General features: G+C 39.9%; 4 protein-coding genes and 2 long non-coding RNA genes across 10 annotated transcripts; 2 read left to right on the plus strand and 4 right to left on the minus strand.

Annotated features, from left to right (window-relative positions):
• The first annotated feature begins 71 nt into the window (after positions 1-71).
• On the plus strand, positions 72-3,598 carry LOC105697957 (solute carrier family 35 member F2). Its single transcript, XM_023434760.1, has 9 exons — positions 72-703; positions 1,013-1,122; positions 1,249-1,442; positions 1,536-1,698; positions 1,769-1,925; positions 2,010-2,220; positions 2,308-2,435; positions 2,497-2,707; positions 2,883-3,598. The coding sequence occupies exons 1-9, from the start codon at positions 585-587 to the stop codon at positions 2,913-2,915; spliced, it is 1,326 nt and encodes a 441-aa protein (XP_023290528.1). The 5' UTR covers positions 72-584; the 3' UTR covers positions 2,916-3,598.
• LOC105697959 lies at positions 1,639-2,432 on the minus strand. The gene is made up of 3 exons (XR_002762431.1): positions 2,294-2,432; positions 1,936-2,213; positions 1,639-1,713 (listed from the first exon to the last, which is right to left on the minus strand). It is a non-coding gene; the product is annotated as an uncharacterized LOC105697959 (long non-coding RNA).
• LOC105697958 lies at positions 3,195-4,657 on the minus strand. Its single transcript, XR_001103894.1, has 2 exons — positions 4,565-4,657; positions 3,195-4,436 (listed from the first exon to the last, which is right to left on the minus strand). It is a non-coding gene; the product is annotated as an uncharacterized LOC105697958 (long non-coding RNA).
• Positions 4,658-4,674: 17 nt separating this feature from the next.
• Positions 4,675-8,423, plus strand: LOC105697954 (uncharacterized protein B0303.7). 2 transcript variants are annotated; one of them, XM_012421711.2, is made up of 6 exons: positions 4,675-4,769; positions 5,224-5,302; positions 5,419-5,548; positions 5,659-6,429; positions 6,519-6,782; positions 6,911-8,423. In XM_012421711.2, the coding sequence occupies exons 1-6, from the start codon at positions 4,748-4,750 to the stop codon at positions 7,040-7,042; spliced, it is 1,398 nt and encodes a 465-aa protein (XP_012277134.1). In that variant the 5' UTR covers positions 4,675-4,747; the 3' UTR covers positions 7,043-8,423. The 2 variants fall into 2 exon arrangements, with proteins under 2 accessions (XP_012277134.1, XP_012277135.1); XM_012421712.2 differs by lacking the exon at positions 4,675-4,769 and adding an exon at positions 4,798-4,987.
• On the minus strand, positions 8,359-11,121 carry LOC105697955. Of its 4 annotated transcripts, XM_012421715.2 has the most exons (8): positions 10,985-11,121; positions 10,452-10,859; positions 10,149-10,327; positions 9,888-10,060; positions 9,564-9,780; positions 9,292-9,474; positions 9,010-9,193; positions 8,359-8,940 (listed from the first exon to the last, which is right to left on the minus strand). In XM_012421715.2, the coding sequence occupies exons 2-8, from the start codon at positions 10,550-10,552 to the stop codon at positions 8,616-8,618; spliced, it is 1,362 nt and encodes a 453-aa protein (XP_012277138.1). In that variant the 5' UTR covers positions 10,553-10,859; positions 10,985-11,121; the 3' UTR covers positions 8,359-8,615. The 4 variants fall into 4 exon arrangements, with proteins under 4 accessions (XP_012277138.1, XP_012277141.1, XP_012277139.1 ...); XM_012421718.2 differs by having other exon boundaries at positions 10,174-10,327; positions 10,452-11,121; XM_012421716.2 differs by having other exon boundaries at positions 9,022-9,193; positions 10,452-11,121.
• A 111-nt stretch (positions 11,122-11,232) lies between these two features.
• LOC105697956 (cysteine-rich hydrophobic domain-containing protein 2) lies at positions 11,233-15,463 on the minus strand. The gene is made up of 4 exons (XM_012421719.2): positions 15,033-15,463; positions 14,467-14,677; positions 14,123-14,239; positions 11,233-14,035 (listed from the first exon to the last, which is right to left on the minus strand). The coding sequence occupies exons 1-4, from the start codon at positions 15,149-15,151 to the stop codon at positions 13,985-13,987; spliced, it is 498 nt and encodes a 165-aa protein (XP_012277142.1). The 5' UTR covers positions 15,152-15,463; the 3' UTR covers positions 11,233-13,984.
• Between the last annotated feature and the right edge of the window lie 189 nt (positions 15,464-15,652).

The following is a 15,652-nucleotide window of genomic DNA, read 5'->3' on the forward strand; positions in this document are numbered from 1 at the left end:
CCCTGCGCGCAATTCCCCGCTTAATCCTGGCTTAATCTGGACTCTCAATGATTCCACGTAATTCCAGTCAGGGAATTCTTATCAATATATAAAAACTTCTTTTTATCTTTAATACATCCATCTAAGTGATTAAACGACCTTTCAATTGATCCACCCAAATTATGCAACCCGAGGAAGCCACTAGCTATCACCTATGTCTATAATAAGAACCCTCTAAAAATGATTATCATTAATAACGTTGATAAAATATTCGGATAAAATTACGTCAGATCAGTCGCACGGGTTCGAGTCCTTCGGCTTGGGAGCAAGTTGCGCAATTAACCGAGGAAAAAATGAAAATAAAGTGGGCGAACCGTGGCAAGGATTAATAGGTGTGAACGATAGCCCCGGTAATCGATAAATGCGTGCAAAAGCGAGACGCCGTACAGCCTCCCGGGGGTGCCGCGCGGATCTCGTCTCGTCTTATCCGCGGATAACGAAAGGCCCCGAGCTCTAGAGCATAATCCTACGTCCTATATCCATACCCGGGAGAAAGGAAAGGGTTGCGCAAGCGCCGAGGCCTCCCTGCGAGCTCCAGGGTGAAAATGCACCATGGCATGGGAGTGTCAACGGCAGGTCGGCTCGGCGATCAAAATCCGAATATGCAGCCGCGGGACGGCATCTGCGACAGAATCGAGAATTACATATCCGAGCTAGGACAATGGTACGTCACTTGCAATAATTAAAGGCTCCAAGAATTATCGGGGCTTTCGCGCGGTTTACCGCGATACCCGGGAGCTTTTCGCGGGTGCCCTCGGCATGTTTACGAGTTTATGCCGCGAGATCGGATCGCTCGAATTTTCCTGACGATCTTTGCCGAGTGGAGGTCCTCCCCTTTAAATCCGATCATCGCCTGTCCGGTCATTGTTAATACGGGGGAATTATTTTAAAAATATCTCACGAGCAGACACGACAATCCCTGCGATCCGAGACGTTGATGTAAAGCAGCACGTTGTGATTCTTCTGTCTTCAGGGCGGTATGGAGGGCGATAATAATGGGACAGTTCTTGTCCATAGTCCTTTGCTTCTTAACGCTGTTCAACCATCACATCAACACGATATATCATCTTGCCGTTCCAACAGGTAAATACATACGAGTTCAGTTTTCTTATAAGGATATTACGTATTTAACTACTGCATTAACTGCATTTTCATTTCTGGTTCTTATCGAGAAGAAATAATCGGTGTCTTACTTTCTTTCCCTCGCAGGACAGAACCTACCCCACTATGCGATGATGTGCCTGGTATATACGACATGGCTTTCGTGCAGGGGCGCCGGAAATGGTCTAATCTCTGTAATAAGGTCCCGGGGATGGAGATATTTACTCTTGGCATTGATCGACGTCGAGGCAAATACTCTGGTAACGTCATCTCACCAGTTTACGAGTCTCGCTAGTATTCAGGTAAGTCATTGTCCATTTTTTTTTTTTTTTCTAAGCTTACCCCTGCAATTCAGACATTCTTTTATGTACCGAGAAACTTATCATTCTTTTCAGTTATTAGACTGCGTGGCGATACCAGTTTCTTTGGCACTATCGTGCTTAGTTCTTGGCGTGAGATATAGAATGGTCCACATCGTTGGAGTGTCCGTCTGCCTGATGGGAGTTGGATGCTTAGTGTGGGCAGGGATCGACGAGAATAAGGATCCTGCATCCACCGGTAAATCAATCGAGCCTAGAAAAATGAACAAACGTTATCCGTGGAGTGAAAAAGAAATATTTTCCCTCAGGTAAAAATCAATTGGTCGGCGACATGCTGTGTCTCGGAGGGGCTATTTTATTCTCTATAATCACAGTTCTTCAGGAACTGGCCGTCAAGACTGTTGATATCATCGAGTATTTGGGAATGATTGGATTTTTCGGCACTATTTTAAGTTGTCTGCAAATGCAAGTTTACCTTCCTTCACGGTTTAACACGTTTTGAAACGATTTATGCTTCGTCTCAATTGCCTCTTTAATTTGATTTTCCAGTACGATTTTAGAGAGGATACAGATTGAAACTTTCCACTGGGACAACGCTCCTGTTATCACTTTTTTGGTTGTCTACTGCATCACACAATTCGTCTTCTTCTCCCTGGTACCTGTGATCCTCTTCGAATCTGGCGCTACGGCCTTGCAGTTGGCTCTTCTAACCGCAGATTTCTTCAACATCTTATTCGGAATGCTGGTACATCGCTATAAGGTATGGTAATTTACGTTAATATAATTTAAGTAAAAAAAATTATGCACTTAAAAACGATGCCTGCGACTCTTACATTTGAATTTCCAGTTCCACACTCTGTACTTCCTTTCGTACACCCTTACGATGACTGGAATTTACATTTATGCGATTAAAAAGACACCCATGTCGTCGAGCTCTCGAAGGCAACAAATAGAGCCACCGGCTCCTGACTATAGGTGAACTTCGGTATTTTTTGAAACCTCGTTCTCCAAAATGTATGATCATTGAAATGAAAAATTGCCTCCCTTTAAGACACATGTCTCATCCCGATGTCGGGGAAGTGGAAATGGCCATGAGCTCCGGGATGTCTGGAGTCAGTGGAACTTTGGATTTACGAGCTTCTACCCTCGGCAGTGAACGGGAAACCGTGGACGCCACAAGTTTGCCACTGAGTGTCAGTTCCGACACCGCTTTTACGTCCTTTTACGGTAGTCAAGCTAACTTGAAGGTAACTACAGCGCCCTAAGCATTAATTAACATTAATTTGAAGAACAGCGCAGGACACTTAAAGCCAGAACTTCCCTGTTTCGGAACGCACGAAACGGAAGTTGCCTGGAACGTGTCATGGATTATTAATTAATCATTCCTCGCAGGGAGAATATTTGCATCTAACTCTTTTTCAGGCTGCTAACGGAAACACCGGTTCCGCCTGTTAATGGGAATCGAGTGACTGTCTATAGATAAATATCACGAATCACTCTATGGAGTCTCATGCGCGCCATTTAACGGAATCCCTTTGAGAACGTTGAGAAAATATTTACATCAACAATAACTGACATTACGTATACAAGGTACTTTTTCTAGGTACTTAAGAAAAGTCGTATATTAGCAGGCTCAGAGCCCCCTTAGGTAGATACGACAGTTTAGAGGGAACCCCCGAAACATGGTTAATACTTCTTATATCGGTAAGGCAAGAAGTTTACAATAAGTATAAATAATGTGCCAAATTCCAAGCTCTTTTACCGTCGTTACGTACATGAGACGGGTGTACAGAAAATATGATATATGCCTACGATGTAATTGAAATTCGTTCGATACTTGTCTAATTCATTGACATTTAACAAACCATAAGACGTAAGGTTTTTCCAGAATTAGTTATCTGCCATAATGACGACTAAACATCACTCTCGCTACAGACTGAATATTTGTACTTCGTTCCCTACACGAGACGTATTTTTCATTGTTTGTACATTGATACAAAATCGCGGATTGTGTGCATGTGCCGACATGCCCGAGGAATCCTGTTGCTCAAAGTTATTCGTGACTTATATTGTGCGTACACATTGGCACAACTTTATTGTAGCTATTATGTATTACTTTTTAATAAAGTACCTAATAGCACTTTCCGTTGTTTACCCTTAACCTCGTAGCTGCGAACTTCTTTCTACATTGTACCAATGAAATATAAATAAACGTGCTCTCCTTGGAGACTTTAATAATTAACGAGGTACACATTCCATCCTAATAAATAAAATATGTAATAAAATTCCGGTCTTTGCCGCGCAGTGCGCGCCATCTGAGGAGAAGTGACGAAACTTGTACAGTGTGAAATTTTCGGCAGGTAATTCAGAGTAGTTACTTTCTCGATGCGTCTTTGTAGCAGAGATGCTCTATAGCGCCAGAGAGATGAGTACGGCACGCTACGCCACGTTACACGTTACGACCGGCTTGAATCAGAGATGGCGCTTTAACCTTCGTCCTATTATTGAAACGGTGCCGCGGGTACTACAGGCATCCGCAGGAATAACGGCGCTCGTGTCGCAAATATTTGATAGCTGTGTCCCCTTCGGCCTGGGTACTCTCATCTTCTCTCTGGTAGCGCTTACAAAGTCCGATTTCTTAAAAAAAAAAATATATGAAAAAGAACACATTGAAATACCTGAAATACAAGTAATTCAATATGCAGGAAAAATGCTAATACGATAAACGTCCCGTGCCCGAAAGCACGGCCCGTGACGTGAGCAGCGGCAAACAATGCCATTTAAGCACGTAATTGAGAGTTTTATCACGTTTCCGCAATACTTTGTAAATTTCGCCGTCCAGCGGTTTAAATCTGAAGTCATGCCGGCGTGACGTTGAAACAGGTTCTCATAAATAGGATCACATCGCAGTCTTCTTTTCCAGCTTTTCAACTTTTTCCCCTCTTTCAAGTATCTCGGATACCATTACTCCGTAACCTGCGAAAAAAAAGCTGCGTAAACCCACCACTCGAGACGTGAAATCCTAGATTAACGTTTTTACCCATAATTCGGAAGTTTCGCGTGGATTAAATTACCGTCGGTTTTTGCTTTCCAAATTGTTTTACCTCTGTCCAGCCCAGGCACCGTGTCTGATGAGAAAGCCGATCGTGGTGAGATTTGCGACATAACGCGAGGCAAGTATATACGTCGCAATTACGTATACGGACGCAGTGGTGTGCGGGGATTCTTTCAAACGCGTCGCCTCCCGTCGCGCCGCACCGCGGAGCGCCGATGGCACCAAATGAAAAATGGCCGCCAATGTGAGAACAGGTGAGTCTTTCGCGAGGATTTAAATACCGCGAAGTCGTTGCGGGAGAATTACGGAAGGATCGAGATTTCGCGTCGTTATCGCGTCTTCGGACGCGGCATTTCGGCGGGCGTTTCGTCTATCGCGTCGTCGCGAACGATCTGTCGCTTCGATCTCGGCTCCCGTCAAGTGACGTGCCTATTGCGATCTATTTGATCCCGCTTCCCTACGGACCTAGAGCGTAGGTGTTTATCGTAGAAATTGGCAGTCATTAGCAGTGTCGTAGTGGGCGTTTCGTCCTTCCGCGTTCTTTCCGTAACGTTCGCTATCCGATGGCACGGACTGCGCCGCACACGATTTCGGAATTATCTCGTTAATGCATGCACATTGAGAGAGAGGTCCAGTGTCAGGGGCGGTGCAAGCTGTGTCAGAGCGATTTCCTCACTCCGTAATTACTCCCCATTCGTTGCTTCTCAGAGATGCGAATGCCTACCAGAGCTGCTCCGAGGCCACCTAACAATCCTGTGGCGCAGAGGAACGCTGTCTGGAGCAAGAAGTAAGTTTTCGTTTACTTAAAAGCATGTGTTTGTAACGTTGACCATTGGCTTCGGCAATATTAGGTTCATTGATTTGTGTAAAAATGCTGGATCACGTAACTCTGATTCTGTTTAGCTCTGATCCGTTTGGTCCAACCTTATTTGCTCAGCCCGTGCAGAAGAAAAAGCCACCGCCTCGCCCACCGCCACCAAAGTTTCGCTCTAATCGAGTGCAGTATCGACAAGAAGAGAAACCAGGGAGACCTGTATGTATATTTCTTATCTATTTGCGGGAAATTGTTTTATTCTTATTGGATTATTTTAGAAAGTATTTTTATATAGAACTGGATATGACGTACCTTTCTATTTGTTTCAGACCAGACCAACGGATCTTTTAACGAATCTCTTTGGGCGTAGTAAACCTACAAAGCAACAATCTATTGTGGCATACTCAAGTAATGTATGTCATCCACCTGGTGCGGTGGATGCTTCGGTCTCTCTGATAGATTTGAGCCCTCCTGGTTCTCCAACGTTCACGACTCGGTCAAACAGCGATGGAGTTAGCGTCGACAGCTTTGGGAGCGATGGGAACTCCAATCCTTCCAATTTTACAAGTAGCGGGAATACCTCTCAGAATGAGAGCGCGTTTGAAGATGATTTTGATTTCTTTGGAGAACTGTCTAAATCCAAGCCTTTTGTGAATGATCCATGGAAGATAACAGCAAACCAAGATCCTTTTGGGCCATTGGAAAGCAATAACTTCCACAATGATAATGTGAAACGTGTTGGAGATACATGCTTCTTTTCATTCAACAGTGAGAGCTCGACTAAAACACAAGTGCCTTTTAATCAGTCAACTAAGACTGTTGTCCAGTCGCGACCAACCATAATACGCGCCAAGCCTCCGAAACCAACTGCCAAACCTGTTCTGAAAACTTCTTCCATATCGTCATATGGTGCAATCAATTTTAGTACAGAAAATTTAACCCTTACGAAGAATACGGTGCCTTTAAATAAACCTGTACTAGTAGATGTAGATAAGATATGGACGAATGATTCTAAGGATGAACCATCACCTCCAATGCCGTCTATTCCACCTCCAGCACCACCTTCGGAATATTTAACAGAGTTAGATGATGGAATTACGGTACGTTAATCCAACGATTTCTTTTCTTAATGATCTTGTTTTAATTATGTAAGAGGACATTAAGATGATAATGAACACTTTCCTTGTAGATGACTTATGAGAAACCGTATGGTATTGCATTGTATGATTTCTCAGCAATGCAACCAGGTGATTTACCTTTAAAAGAAGGAGATTTAGTCCAATTGATAAAAGTCGTTAGTGACGATTGGATGGAAGGATGTGTAGGAGATAATCAAGGAATTTTTCCTATTAATTACGTCGATATCAAAGTACCATTGCCTGGAGTATCAAGGAACGTAGTTAATGCTCTTTACACTTTCAATGGTGAAACTTCTACGGATTTATCCTTCGAGGTAATTTATAAATTATCTGACTAAATCACATGTGATAAGTTAATGCAATGAAATGAATACTTGATATTTAAGCGTGGAAATATTTTCAACAATACAATTTTATATCAGTAAAGGCCTTTTCCATACAGGAGGGTGCAAAGATCACAGTGTTGAGCAGGATATCGTCCGACTGGCTTTATGGTCAATGTGAGGGTAGAGAAGGACAATTTCCTGCGAACTATGTTGACAGAGTACCTAGTAACCTGCAAAATTATTCGTAAAGAAATAGTCACTTTATTGTATGGTCAAAAAAAATTGTCTCCCTTTAGATCATTTCATTAAGGTCCTAGAAAATAATTGTAATAGTTGTTGAATACTTTAACTTCAAACACTTGTCCACCAAATAATATAAGTAATGTCAACTGAGGATCTTTACGCTATAAATTCAAAGAACTTTTAATCTTCTTTACAAAATGTTGTAATGGGTCTTTTTTTTTAATAATTCTTTAAAAAAAAAGTGACCAATGAAGTTCAACTATACCACATTATGTATAGTTCTATGGCGTAGGAAAGTCATTCAGACATAATTTCATATTTTTGACAACATCATGGCCAGATGTACGTATATTTATGAGCCGTAACATTGAATGAAATTTGTCTGCAATGCATGAATATATCAATTACATGAAAGCGTGATAATTTATCAATTGGAGACTGATGTCTGTAATTAGTTTTAATACATTTTCAGTATCAACACGTTTAATGAAAATGTATAAGAAAATTGTACCTTTTCGTACATGAAGCATAAGTTGTTCCAAGTTGAACACGGATAAATACTGTAGATGTTTTAAAATTTTAACTATTTGAGGAAAGTGATTTAAATGTTACCTTCTTTTTTGTACAATTTTATAAATTATAGAAATAAATTCTCATGTAATCACTTCGATACGATCACTCCAAATAGTAATTGTTTATAAACATGGATCGATATTTGTATTTGATGTGGATTAACGCGGCCGATGTGCAGTAGAGTATATACTGTCCATGCTTTTCAATTACAATTTAATATAAGTATCGATACAAAACAGCGAATATTGATAAATCATATGCACTTTTGATGTGGTTTTTAAAGAAGATGTATAATTTCTATTTTTAAGAGTCCTATTTATATGAAAAATCAGTCCAACGCGTAGGGTACAGTAATTATGGTTTTTGTAAATATTGTATAATTAATAGTATTCGACTAGATGTAGGTTTAATCGAGTATTGTGCTTTTTCTCGAACGTTTGATAATTGAATTTGTTATGAATAGGAAATGGGTCATGTATCTTTCATTCGAAAGATCCGTGATGGGTGGAATTGTGACCTGAAAATGGAAAGTGAAGGAATATCGAAAAAGTCAATAATTTTAATCATCCGAAAATATACTCTCTACTTCCAGTATTAGTATTCAATGTCGCAACTAACCTTGGGAATGACAGCGGGACCAAATTTTCAATTTTTGAAATATATTGAGTCTAAATTGTTCAGTGAAAAATCAACATTGTATAAATTACGCACGAAGTTGATACTGGATTTCAAGTGTCTCCTAGGAATGTACAATGTGATATTTTGCTGCTTTAATATGTACAATTTACAAAACAAATAAACTCTTACCAATAATTAGGGCAACCGCAATATTTATTATTCTACGTGCACATGGAGTATACTCTATTTTATATCGTATCATATGAAATTCAACGTCACCTTTCAATTTCATAAACCTAAGGAAAAACAAAGCAGAGTTCATAATTAATAGAATGTAGCCTATCAATGAAAAGGAATTATTCATCTTGAACATTTGCGGAGATCAGTTCATTTAATATCATTGCTGGCTGTACTTTGTGCAACACCGACGTTGCTACTAACAGCTTGTTCCCTGAATGAAATAACTCTCAATAACATTATATTTAAAGGTTTTACCGCTGGCAGTATGGTCGAGCACTTAGGCCACGCAAGACTCCACTTTGGAACGAGCCTCAGAACGGAAAGCTTCATATAATTCTTTAACGCCGCAATTACGCTATTTCTAAACTTCCTTCCGGTGAGGTAGTACAAGAAAAAGTTAATTGCAAAATTCCAGTGGTACAGATGAAAGCATAAACCGCGGCACCACTTAAGCAGCATCTTCTGCTTCAGCCTAGAATAGCATTAACTTTTTTACTCGTTCTCCTTGGAATCTTGGAAAAAGAAAAAGAAATTTAAATACCAGTTCACGTACTGCTCGTGTCCTTCCGGATTCACTTTTGGCTGCTTCACTAAAACTACGTCCCAGTACAATTCCAAAGTCTCCACCATGCCGAGTGGCAGGAGGAGGACTAAGTGAACAATAGAAACTGCTAGCAACATTCTGCTCGTTCGACTGGCTGTATTTGCAATGCCGCCTGACCTTCCTAAAAAGGAAACCCTCCATTGACAATTGTCCAAATCGTGATTAATTTTATACATCAAACCACATTTTTTAATTTTTTTTTTTGCGCCGATACTCAACGGGTTAATTGAGTCCTGATTCTGTCCGATCGTTTCGTGTGGATAATCAGCAATAAATTCCCGACGAATGTAAAAAGCAGCGGCAGCCACGTCGACAGGGCGATGTAAAAATACAGAGCCATTCCCCACGGGGTAACCTTTTCCTGGCAAGGGATGAACTCGAAAACGCTGTCGGACTCGTACCCTGGAATTTCATTTAATTCATATTCTTGCATCTCATCGATAAAGCACCCTAGCGTCTAATTACTTGGCCACGTTTGTACGTCTAATTACCTCCTGAATACAATTTTGTCAAAGACACTATGAAACTCACTAACGTAAGGACAGTGATTGCAATTATTGCAGAATACTCGTGGTGGGAGCTGCGACTTTTCAAGGGGAAAATGACCACGGCCACTCGAGCCCACGTCAACGAGACGACCAACCACGTGGATGTAAATTGGAAAAGCTCCATCGTGACCGAGTTTAAGCAGCACAACAGCGTGCTTTTCTGGGAAGAGGGAAGATTAATAATAATGAATGGAAAGTCATGCCGCGTCGGCGCTTCCGATTACCGCGTATCTCGCGGATCCTTTAGTTTTTCATCTGCCTGCTTACCATAAAAATGTCGTTAAAGGATGCGAAATGACGCTTGGCGATTCCGACCGCATAGTTGAATATTAATGCTCCGTTGTCGGAAATGGCCAGTGCTCGTAGGTAGAGGGACAAATTCGAGTCGCTCGACACGGAGGTACTCAGGACGCTGAACGAGACGACGTTTAGCGTGACACCTGTTGATTGAATTAACCCGTTATAAAACCGGCGGTCTTTCGGAAAACCTGCTGCTGCAATCTAGCCTAGTGATACTGCCTCTCGTACCTATAACGATAATGAGTAACGTAACATATAAAAGTAGAAATCTCACGACGCTGACGAAAGGCTGCAATTTCAACCAGTAGAAACGGACCTCGCAGGGCCAGACCATTTCCAAATCCGGTTGCGTGAAATTTCGAATGAAATCCAGATCGGTCAGGTGTACGGAGCATTTCTCTGGTTCCCTGAGGATAGAACAAAGATTAATCTTGTGAGCCGCCGAAAAAAAAAAGAAAAAAGAAAAAAAATAACATTAGCCTTCATCCATCTCTTAACGCGAATCCTTATGTGAAAGTATGATTTACATACCGAGAAACGTTGACCCTAGCGTACATTCCTTGCACTTGTAAATACAATATCAACAATGCGACCGTCACTTTGCAGTGGCAAATCTCGTCTCGCTTGACCATCTCTCCGAATTAAAAACGCCGCAGCCGTTTTTCGCGCGTTTCATTAAAACTGACTAGAAGAGGAGAAACGACAAATCGTTTGGAAACGTCTCCTTATTTCCGTGGCACTAGGCCGCACTTTCCCGGAAATCCGGACCTCCTCTCCGGAGATTTCGGTACCGAATCTCGGGGGCCGTCACATTTCACCGTGGCAGGGAAACTCACTTTGCTTTTACCCTTTTCCGGAAGTGAAATTATATCGGCTGCAGTTAACGCCGCGTACTTTGACATTTGCATTACCAGCGACGATTCCCCTTCTCGACAGAAGCTGCAAGCACACCTGTCTTCGATTATCGCGGCACAATACTGTTATTGATAATTAATGTTTCAGCGCGGGTAATACATCGGTTAGCTTAGATATACATATATACATATATATAACTGCATTCTTACCAGACGTGCATTCCGAATGCAACAAAGAGACCCCCCTCGGGATAAAGTGAACGCCGAATAGATACGTCGTTTCGTGATAATCTTACAGCCTGGAGCGAAATTACTGAACTCGAGATCGAAGATTTCTCATGGCCGGTTCCATTTAAATTTCGGCTCGAAAATCGCCGCTTTGGAATTCCCTCTTAGAATTATTTAAAACATATCACGAAAAGCCGAGTGAGAATTCGTAATTACGAGAAGCCAAGACGTTAGAGCTTACCAATTCATTTATTCGTGTTACTTTGCTTCGCGAAACGGTGGTGTCAGTTTTTATAATTCGCACACAAGCTTAGACCAGCCAACGACATGCTATACGTTCTATTGTGTAGTGACTACTCGTATCGCGCGACGGCCTTGTTATACAAGAGCGATAGCTTTACATGCGTATATTTACAGGTTTTCTTGTTATATAGGAACCACTCTGTACATGTGTCTTACAAATTCACGGGAAAAAGGCACATGTCGAAACAATGATTGCCTAGCGTTCTCCGAGTCGGTAAAGTCAGAAAAAGATGATGCTCGAGCTTCACATATTTTCTTTTTTTTTCTCGGTTAATTTTTTCATCTCTACTAGCAAGCATCTGGACTTGAAGTTTTACATTTCTCGTTTTCCTTTTTCTTTATGTACACATATATGTACAGTAAACACAGTGTAATATCACGTTTGCATCGCAATTGAGTATTCTTCATCTCGACATTGCTATAGAGGTGTTCGTGAGTGCGTATCACTTTCGTATTACACAATCTGCCCCGTAATGAGTTCGCGGATTCGTGATTCTTCTTTTTACGGTATAGTCTGTGCTCGGTGCCGTTCGTTTTTTTCTTTACAATCGTTTAAATTACAGTAAATCACAGATTCACGACAGGACAGAAGACTAGAGAGATAGGAGAGCTTAACTGTACAGTTTACGGTACATATATTGGGATTTAGTGACATTTTCCTCGTCCGATTGTTACGTACGATGGCGTTGCTTAACGCGCGACCCTTACATTAGATTATCAAAAATATGTTAATCTTAATTTCTGACTTTACGTGTCACAATGATCTCCTTTAACAAACGTGGTACGCTCGTGTTTTATTATTCATAGACGGGCGCAGTTCTAACGCTATAAATCCGTATCCTATTCTCGTTAAACAATCGGGTACAACTGTTTGCGGAATATTCACAGAAATTTAGAACGCTAGCATACATTGGTACTCGTGCACAGTCCTCATAAAAGTGAAAAAAAAAAGAAGAATAAATAAAAATTGTCATTGCCGATTCGCACGATCACTTAAAAATGATAAGAACGCAACAATTACGCAAAGCGTACCTAAGCGTTTTGGAGTTACTCCAGTAATATCATATTGCACCATGGTGGACGAATATTCTAAATTTATGTACACGTTATTATCGACATTAATCGATGTTTCACTTTTGACAGGAATTAAAAGAAATGTACTGTGTAATTTTTTTTCCTGAGCTTAACGTTAACTCAATCAGTGTTCTAGGCAACTGTGGAACATAGCCACCAATGTTAATCCGATACATACAATAGTTTCCTCGCAAAAAAAGTGATACTTCTCAAGAATATTAATAATTATACGATGTAGGCAGCTATTAAGTTACATTGAATTATTAGAACATATTATTTTTTACCCATTTTTGTATTTTGATTTCTTGTAATGTATCTCAAATGATAGAAATAGCTCGATGCTCTTACAGTAAAATAGGCTGAGCAGAAATATTCTGCTATGAAACCAAAAGTTTAACGAACACAGAGAATTGCACAGAAAATTGTGTTACGTAAGTTATGCGTCGCTCTTGTCGTTTATGCCGTTATAAAAATGTTGACTAACTTTTCATCCATTAAGACCTGGTTCTTCAAACCGCATTTATTTTACATGGTGTGAAAAATCGTTAACATCGAACCCTTTCTAATATTATAACTTTTTGTGAAGCCTCAATTCCTTAGGATTCATTCGATTTTATTCCTTTTTTATTTAAGGAATAATGTATATACGTAGTAAAACATTAACTGGTTACTGAAATTCATAAGGACGGTAGTATCCTTCTCAGCTAATGATTGAATTATTCAGCAGAATTATTTAATATTACTTAAGATTTGTGATATTCGTTGTACTGAAAGAACTTCTCATTCGAGCCGTATGCTGTTAACTATTAATTCTAGAATCGATGGAAATCGAATCGATCTTAGATCGTGGCAAAAAACTGAAGGTTGCAAAATGTAAAAGTTAACGCTACTCAAAATAATGCAAAGAATATTTCTTAGAACAATGCGGAGATTTTGTCTCTCATTTGAGTGTATTGCCTATTGTAGAGTAATGGAAAATCACATATTATGCAGTCTTTTCTAAGAACAAAGTTACAGTAAATACTAAAAATGGGGTTCTATGATGCACTATGAGATTTATCGTGGGTGGTACGGTTTCATTTATATGTACCAGTTACGTTTTCAAAACTATATATCAGGTAAACACTGTTATTTCCGTGATAGTAGTTTCATTTAAAAATGATATACATATGAATACGAAACTGTTCATATGACGCAAATCACTGTCCCTGTACAGACATTCAGCTTTGCCATTTCGTCCTAAATAGATCCACAAATGTTCTTTAAAAAAAATTATAAAAAACTTTTTACTTACTAATTTGAAATAATCTTTACATGCTAAGAAATTTAATGCAGACACAACTGAATGCAACGGTAAGATTGATGATAGTATCCCTTAAAACAAAATGAAAAACGTTAATTCTATTTCTACAAGATTATTGTACTGTGCTTTCCTACATATTTACAAAAATATGCATTTCACAAGTGTCCTTGTCACTAAGCATCCACTGACATTTCATATTCATTCCTTTCCCGCAAAAATGAGGTGAGTGATCTTAGGTGACTATTTCTGTATAATATGGACCTCGTTCCTATTGTGAATGACCCAAAATATCAGATTTTACCTTAGTCAGGTCTATATATTGGTATTTTTGGAACAAATTCAATCAAGAGAACCTGAAATGTAAAAAGATACAAAGTGTTAAAATGATACTTTTACAGTCTAACTCTCTTAATAATTATTATCAAGTCAATTATACGTACATATTCCATCATGGAAGAGCTGTCGCATCTTTGCTTCGTAAGCCGCCAATGTAATCCTAGCTTGTGGTATAGTCTACTGTTTTCCCATTCCAGTAATTTGTTTAAAGAATGTTGGGTCTATGGAATATAAAATTGACATCACATTATTTTTTTCTCGTGTAGCGACTAAAAATAGTTATTACTTGTTTTAAATATTACATAAAATATGGAACATAGAATCAAATATAAAATATTGCATTACCATGTAATAGCTATTAACGAAAGTTCAAGATATAGGCAAAGTGTCATTTTAGTAGGCAAGAGTATTGAATTGGAGCGAGCAGAAAGGAAAAGAAATTACTCACTCTTTTACTAAGGCATATCACGGGCCACAACGAGCAACCTAAGGTACAGCAACAGCATACACAGCCGCAAAACAACCACTTAACATTAACAGGAAGAGTTTTTTTCAAGACACTATTTACTCGCATAACTGTTGCTTTGAATTCTTCCGGAGCAACGCGGGATACCAAGCCATTTGGAAACTCAGATTCAAATCGGTTGCTGAGACCAAATCTGAAATCCAGAAACAAAGTTCCATTATATTATCTATTTAAAATAACGTTTACATCGTTATCACTCAACATAAAGTTTGCAATTAAATGACGCCATACATATCCGTTACAATAAAGTTCATTCGGAAAACTTTTAAAATGCAATGTTGGAAATTCAAAAATTTGACATACTACGAGACGGATCATAAACAGAAGTAGGGCACCATAAAAAAAGGAGAAATCCTCAGAAAAACCATCAGGATGGTGAGTAATCGTGTCCAGTCCTTCCTTTGTTCATTGTAGGTCTTCCATGTGAGTCAGTCCAGGGTCTGTGATTTTTTTCCAAGGCAAAAACTAAGAAAGAGAAATCGACTTACACTGTCATATTACCAGCTCCGCGAATAATTATGGGGTCGGGCACCATGGTAACGTGGTGCTCCTCTAAATTTTGCTCATTTTCCTCTTCTTCCTCGTAAATCGCATCGAAATCTGCCATCGCAATATTTATGAATCTACTTCCCTCTGTATACAATACGAAAGTAGAATCGGCAACTACTTATTCGTCTGGGAATACGAATCCTCGGGTTCCTCGGTCACGTTGAACACATCGGAACGCGTTTCGGCGTCTAGCTATGTTTTCCTCTCGGTCATCATTTCGGGTCTACAAACGGCCGTTTTCCCAGAAAATAGAAGACCACCCGCGACGAATCACAACACAGAACATGAAACACGCACTGCAGGTATGTGCTCGCAGTGCATACATTTTTCATTCCATTTCATTCGATGGGACTCTATTCGATTTCGAAGTAGTGAGAGTTGGTAGATCGCTCACGATTCGGTTTGCTTGATCGCGCGTTGGTTTGTGCCGCCCCCGCCTGAAATTTCCTAGCAGCTTACATATTTCCGTAGCGTCGCCTATCGGGAGAATTGGCAACTAAAATAGCGGTCTTCAGTCCTCTTTTCTTTTAAAATGCATGATTTGCAAACTCTGGCGGAA

Source organism: Orussus abietinus, unplaced genomic scaffold, assembly GCF_000612105.2.
Source record: "Orussus abietinus isolate OABI.00-Male unplaced genomic scaffold, Oabi_2.0 scaffold1, whole genome shotgun sequence".
In the NCBI taxonomy this organism is placed as follows: domain Eukaryota; kingdom Metazoa; phylum Arthropoda; class Insecta; order Hymenoptera; family Orussidae; genus Orussus; species Orussus abietinus.

What these genes read in the sequence shown, in the direction of transcription:
- LOC105697956 (XM_012421719.2), bottom strand. Translation starts at nt 15,151, where the DNA reads ATGGCAGATTTCGATGCGATTTACGAGGAAGAAGAGGAAAATGAGCAA. An exon ending in TGATATGCCTTAGTAAAAGA is followed by an intron (nt 14,240 to 14,466) that starts GTGAGTAATTTC and finishes TATATTCCATAG; the next exon opens with ACCCAACATTCTTTAAACAA. An exon ending in GCTCTTCCATGATGGAATAT is followed by an intron (nt 14,036 to 14,122) that starts GTACGTATAATT and finishes TTTACATTTCAG; the next exon opens with GTTCTCTTGATTGAATTTGT.
- LOC105697954 (XM_012421711.2), top strand. Translation starts at nt 4,748, where the DNA reads ATGGCCGCCAATGTGAGAACAG. An exon ending in GGCCGCCAATGTGAGAACAG is followed by an intron (nt 4,770 to 5,223) that starts GTGAGTCTTTCG and finishes GTTGCTTCTCAG; the next exon opens with AGATGCGAATGCCTACCAGA. An exon ending in AACGCTGTCTGGAGCAAGAA is followed by an intron (nt 5,303 to 5,418) that starts GTAAGTTTTCGT and finishes GATTCTGTTTAG; the next exon opens with CTCTGATCCGTTTGGTCCAA.
- LOC105697955 (XM_012421715.2), bottom strand. Translation starts at nt 10,552, where the DNA reads ATGGTCAAGCGAGACGAGATTTGCCACTGCAAAGTGACGGTCGCATTG. An exon ending in GCTAGGGTCAACGTTTCTCG is followed by an intron (nt 10,328 to 10,451) that starts GTATGTAAATCA and finishes TTCTATCCTCAG; the next exon opens with GGAACCAGAGAAATGCTCCG. An exon ending in CACGAGCAGTACGTGAACTG is followed by an intron (nt 8,941 to 9,009) that starts GTATTTAAATTT and finishes ATGCTATTCTAG; the next exon opens with GCTGAAGCAGAAGATGCTGC.
- LOC105697957 (XM_023434760.1), top strand. Translation starts at nt 585, where the DNA reads ATGCACCATGGCATGGGAGTGTCAACGGCAGGTCGGCTCGGCGATCAA. An exon ending in ATATCCGAGCTAGGACAATG is followed by an intron (nt 704 to 1,012) that starts GTACGTCACTTG and finishes TTCTGTCTTCAG; the next exon opens with GGCGGTATGGAGGGCGATAA. An exon ending in CCACCGGCTCCTGACTATAG is followed by an intron (nt 2,436 to 2,496) that starts GTGAACTTCGGT and finishes TGAAATGAAAAA; the next exon opens with TTGCCTCCCTTTAAGACACA.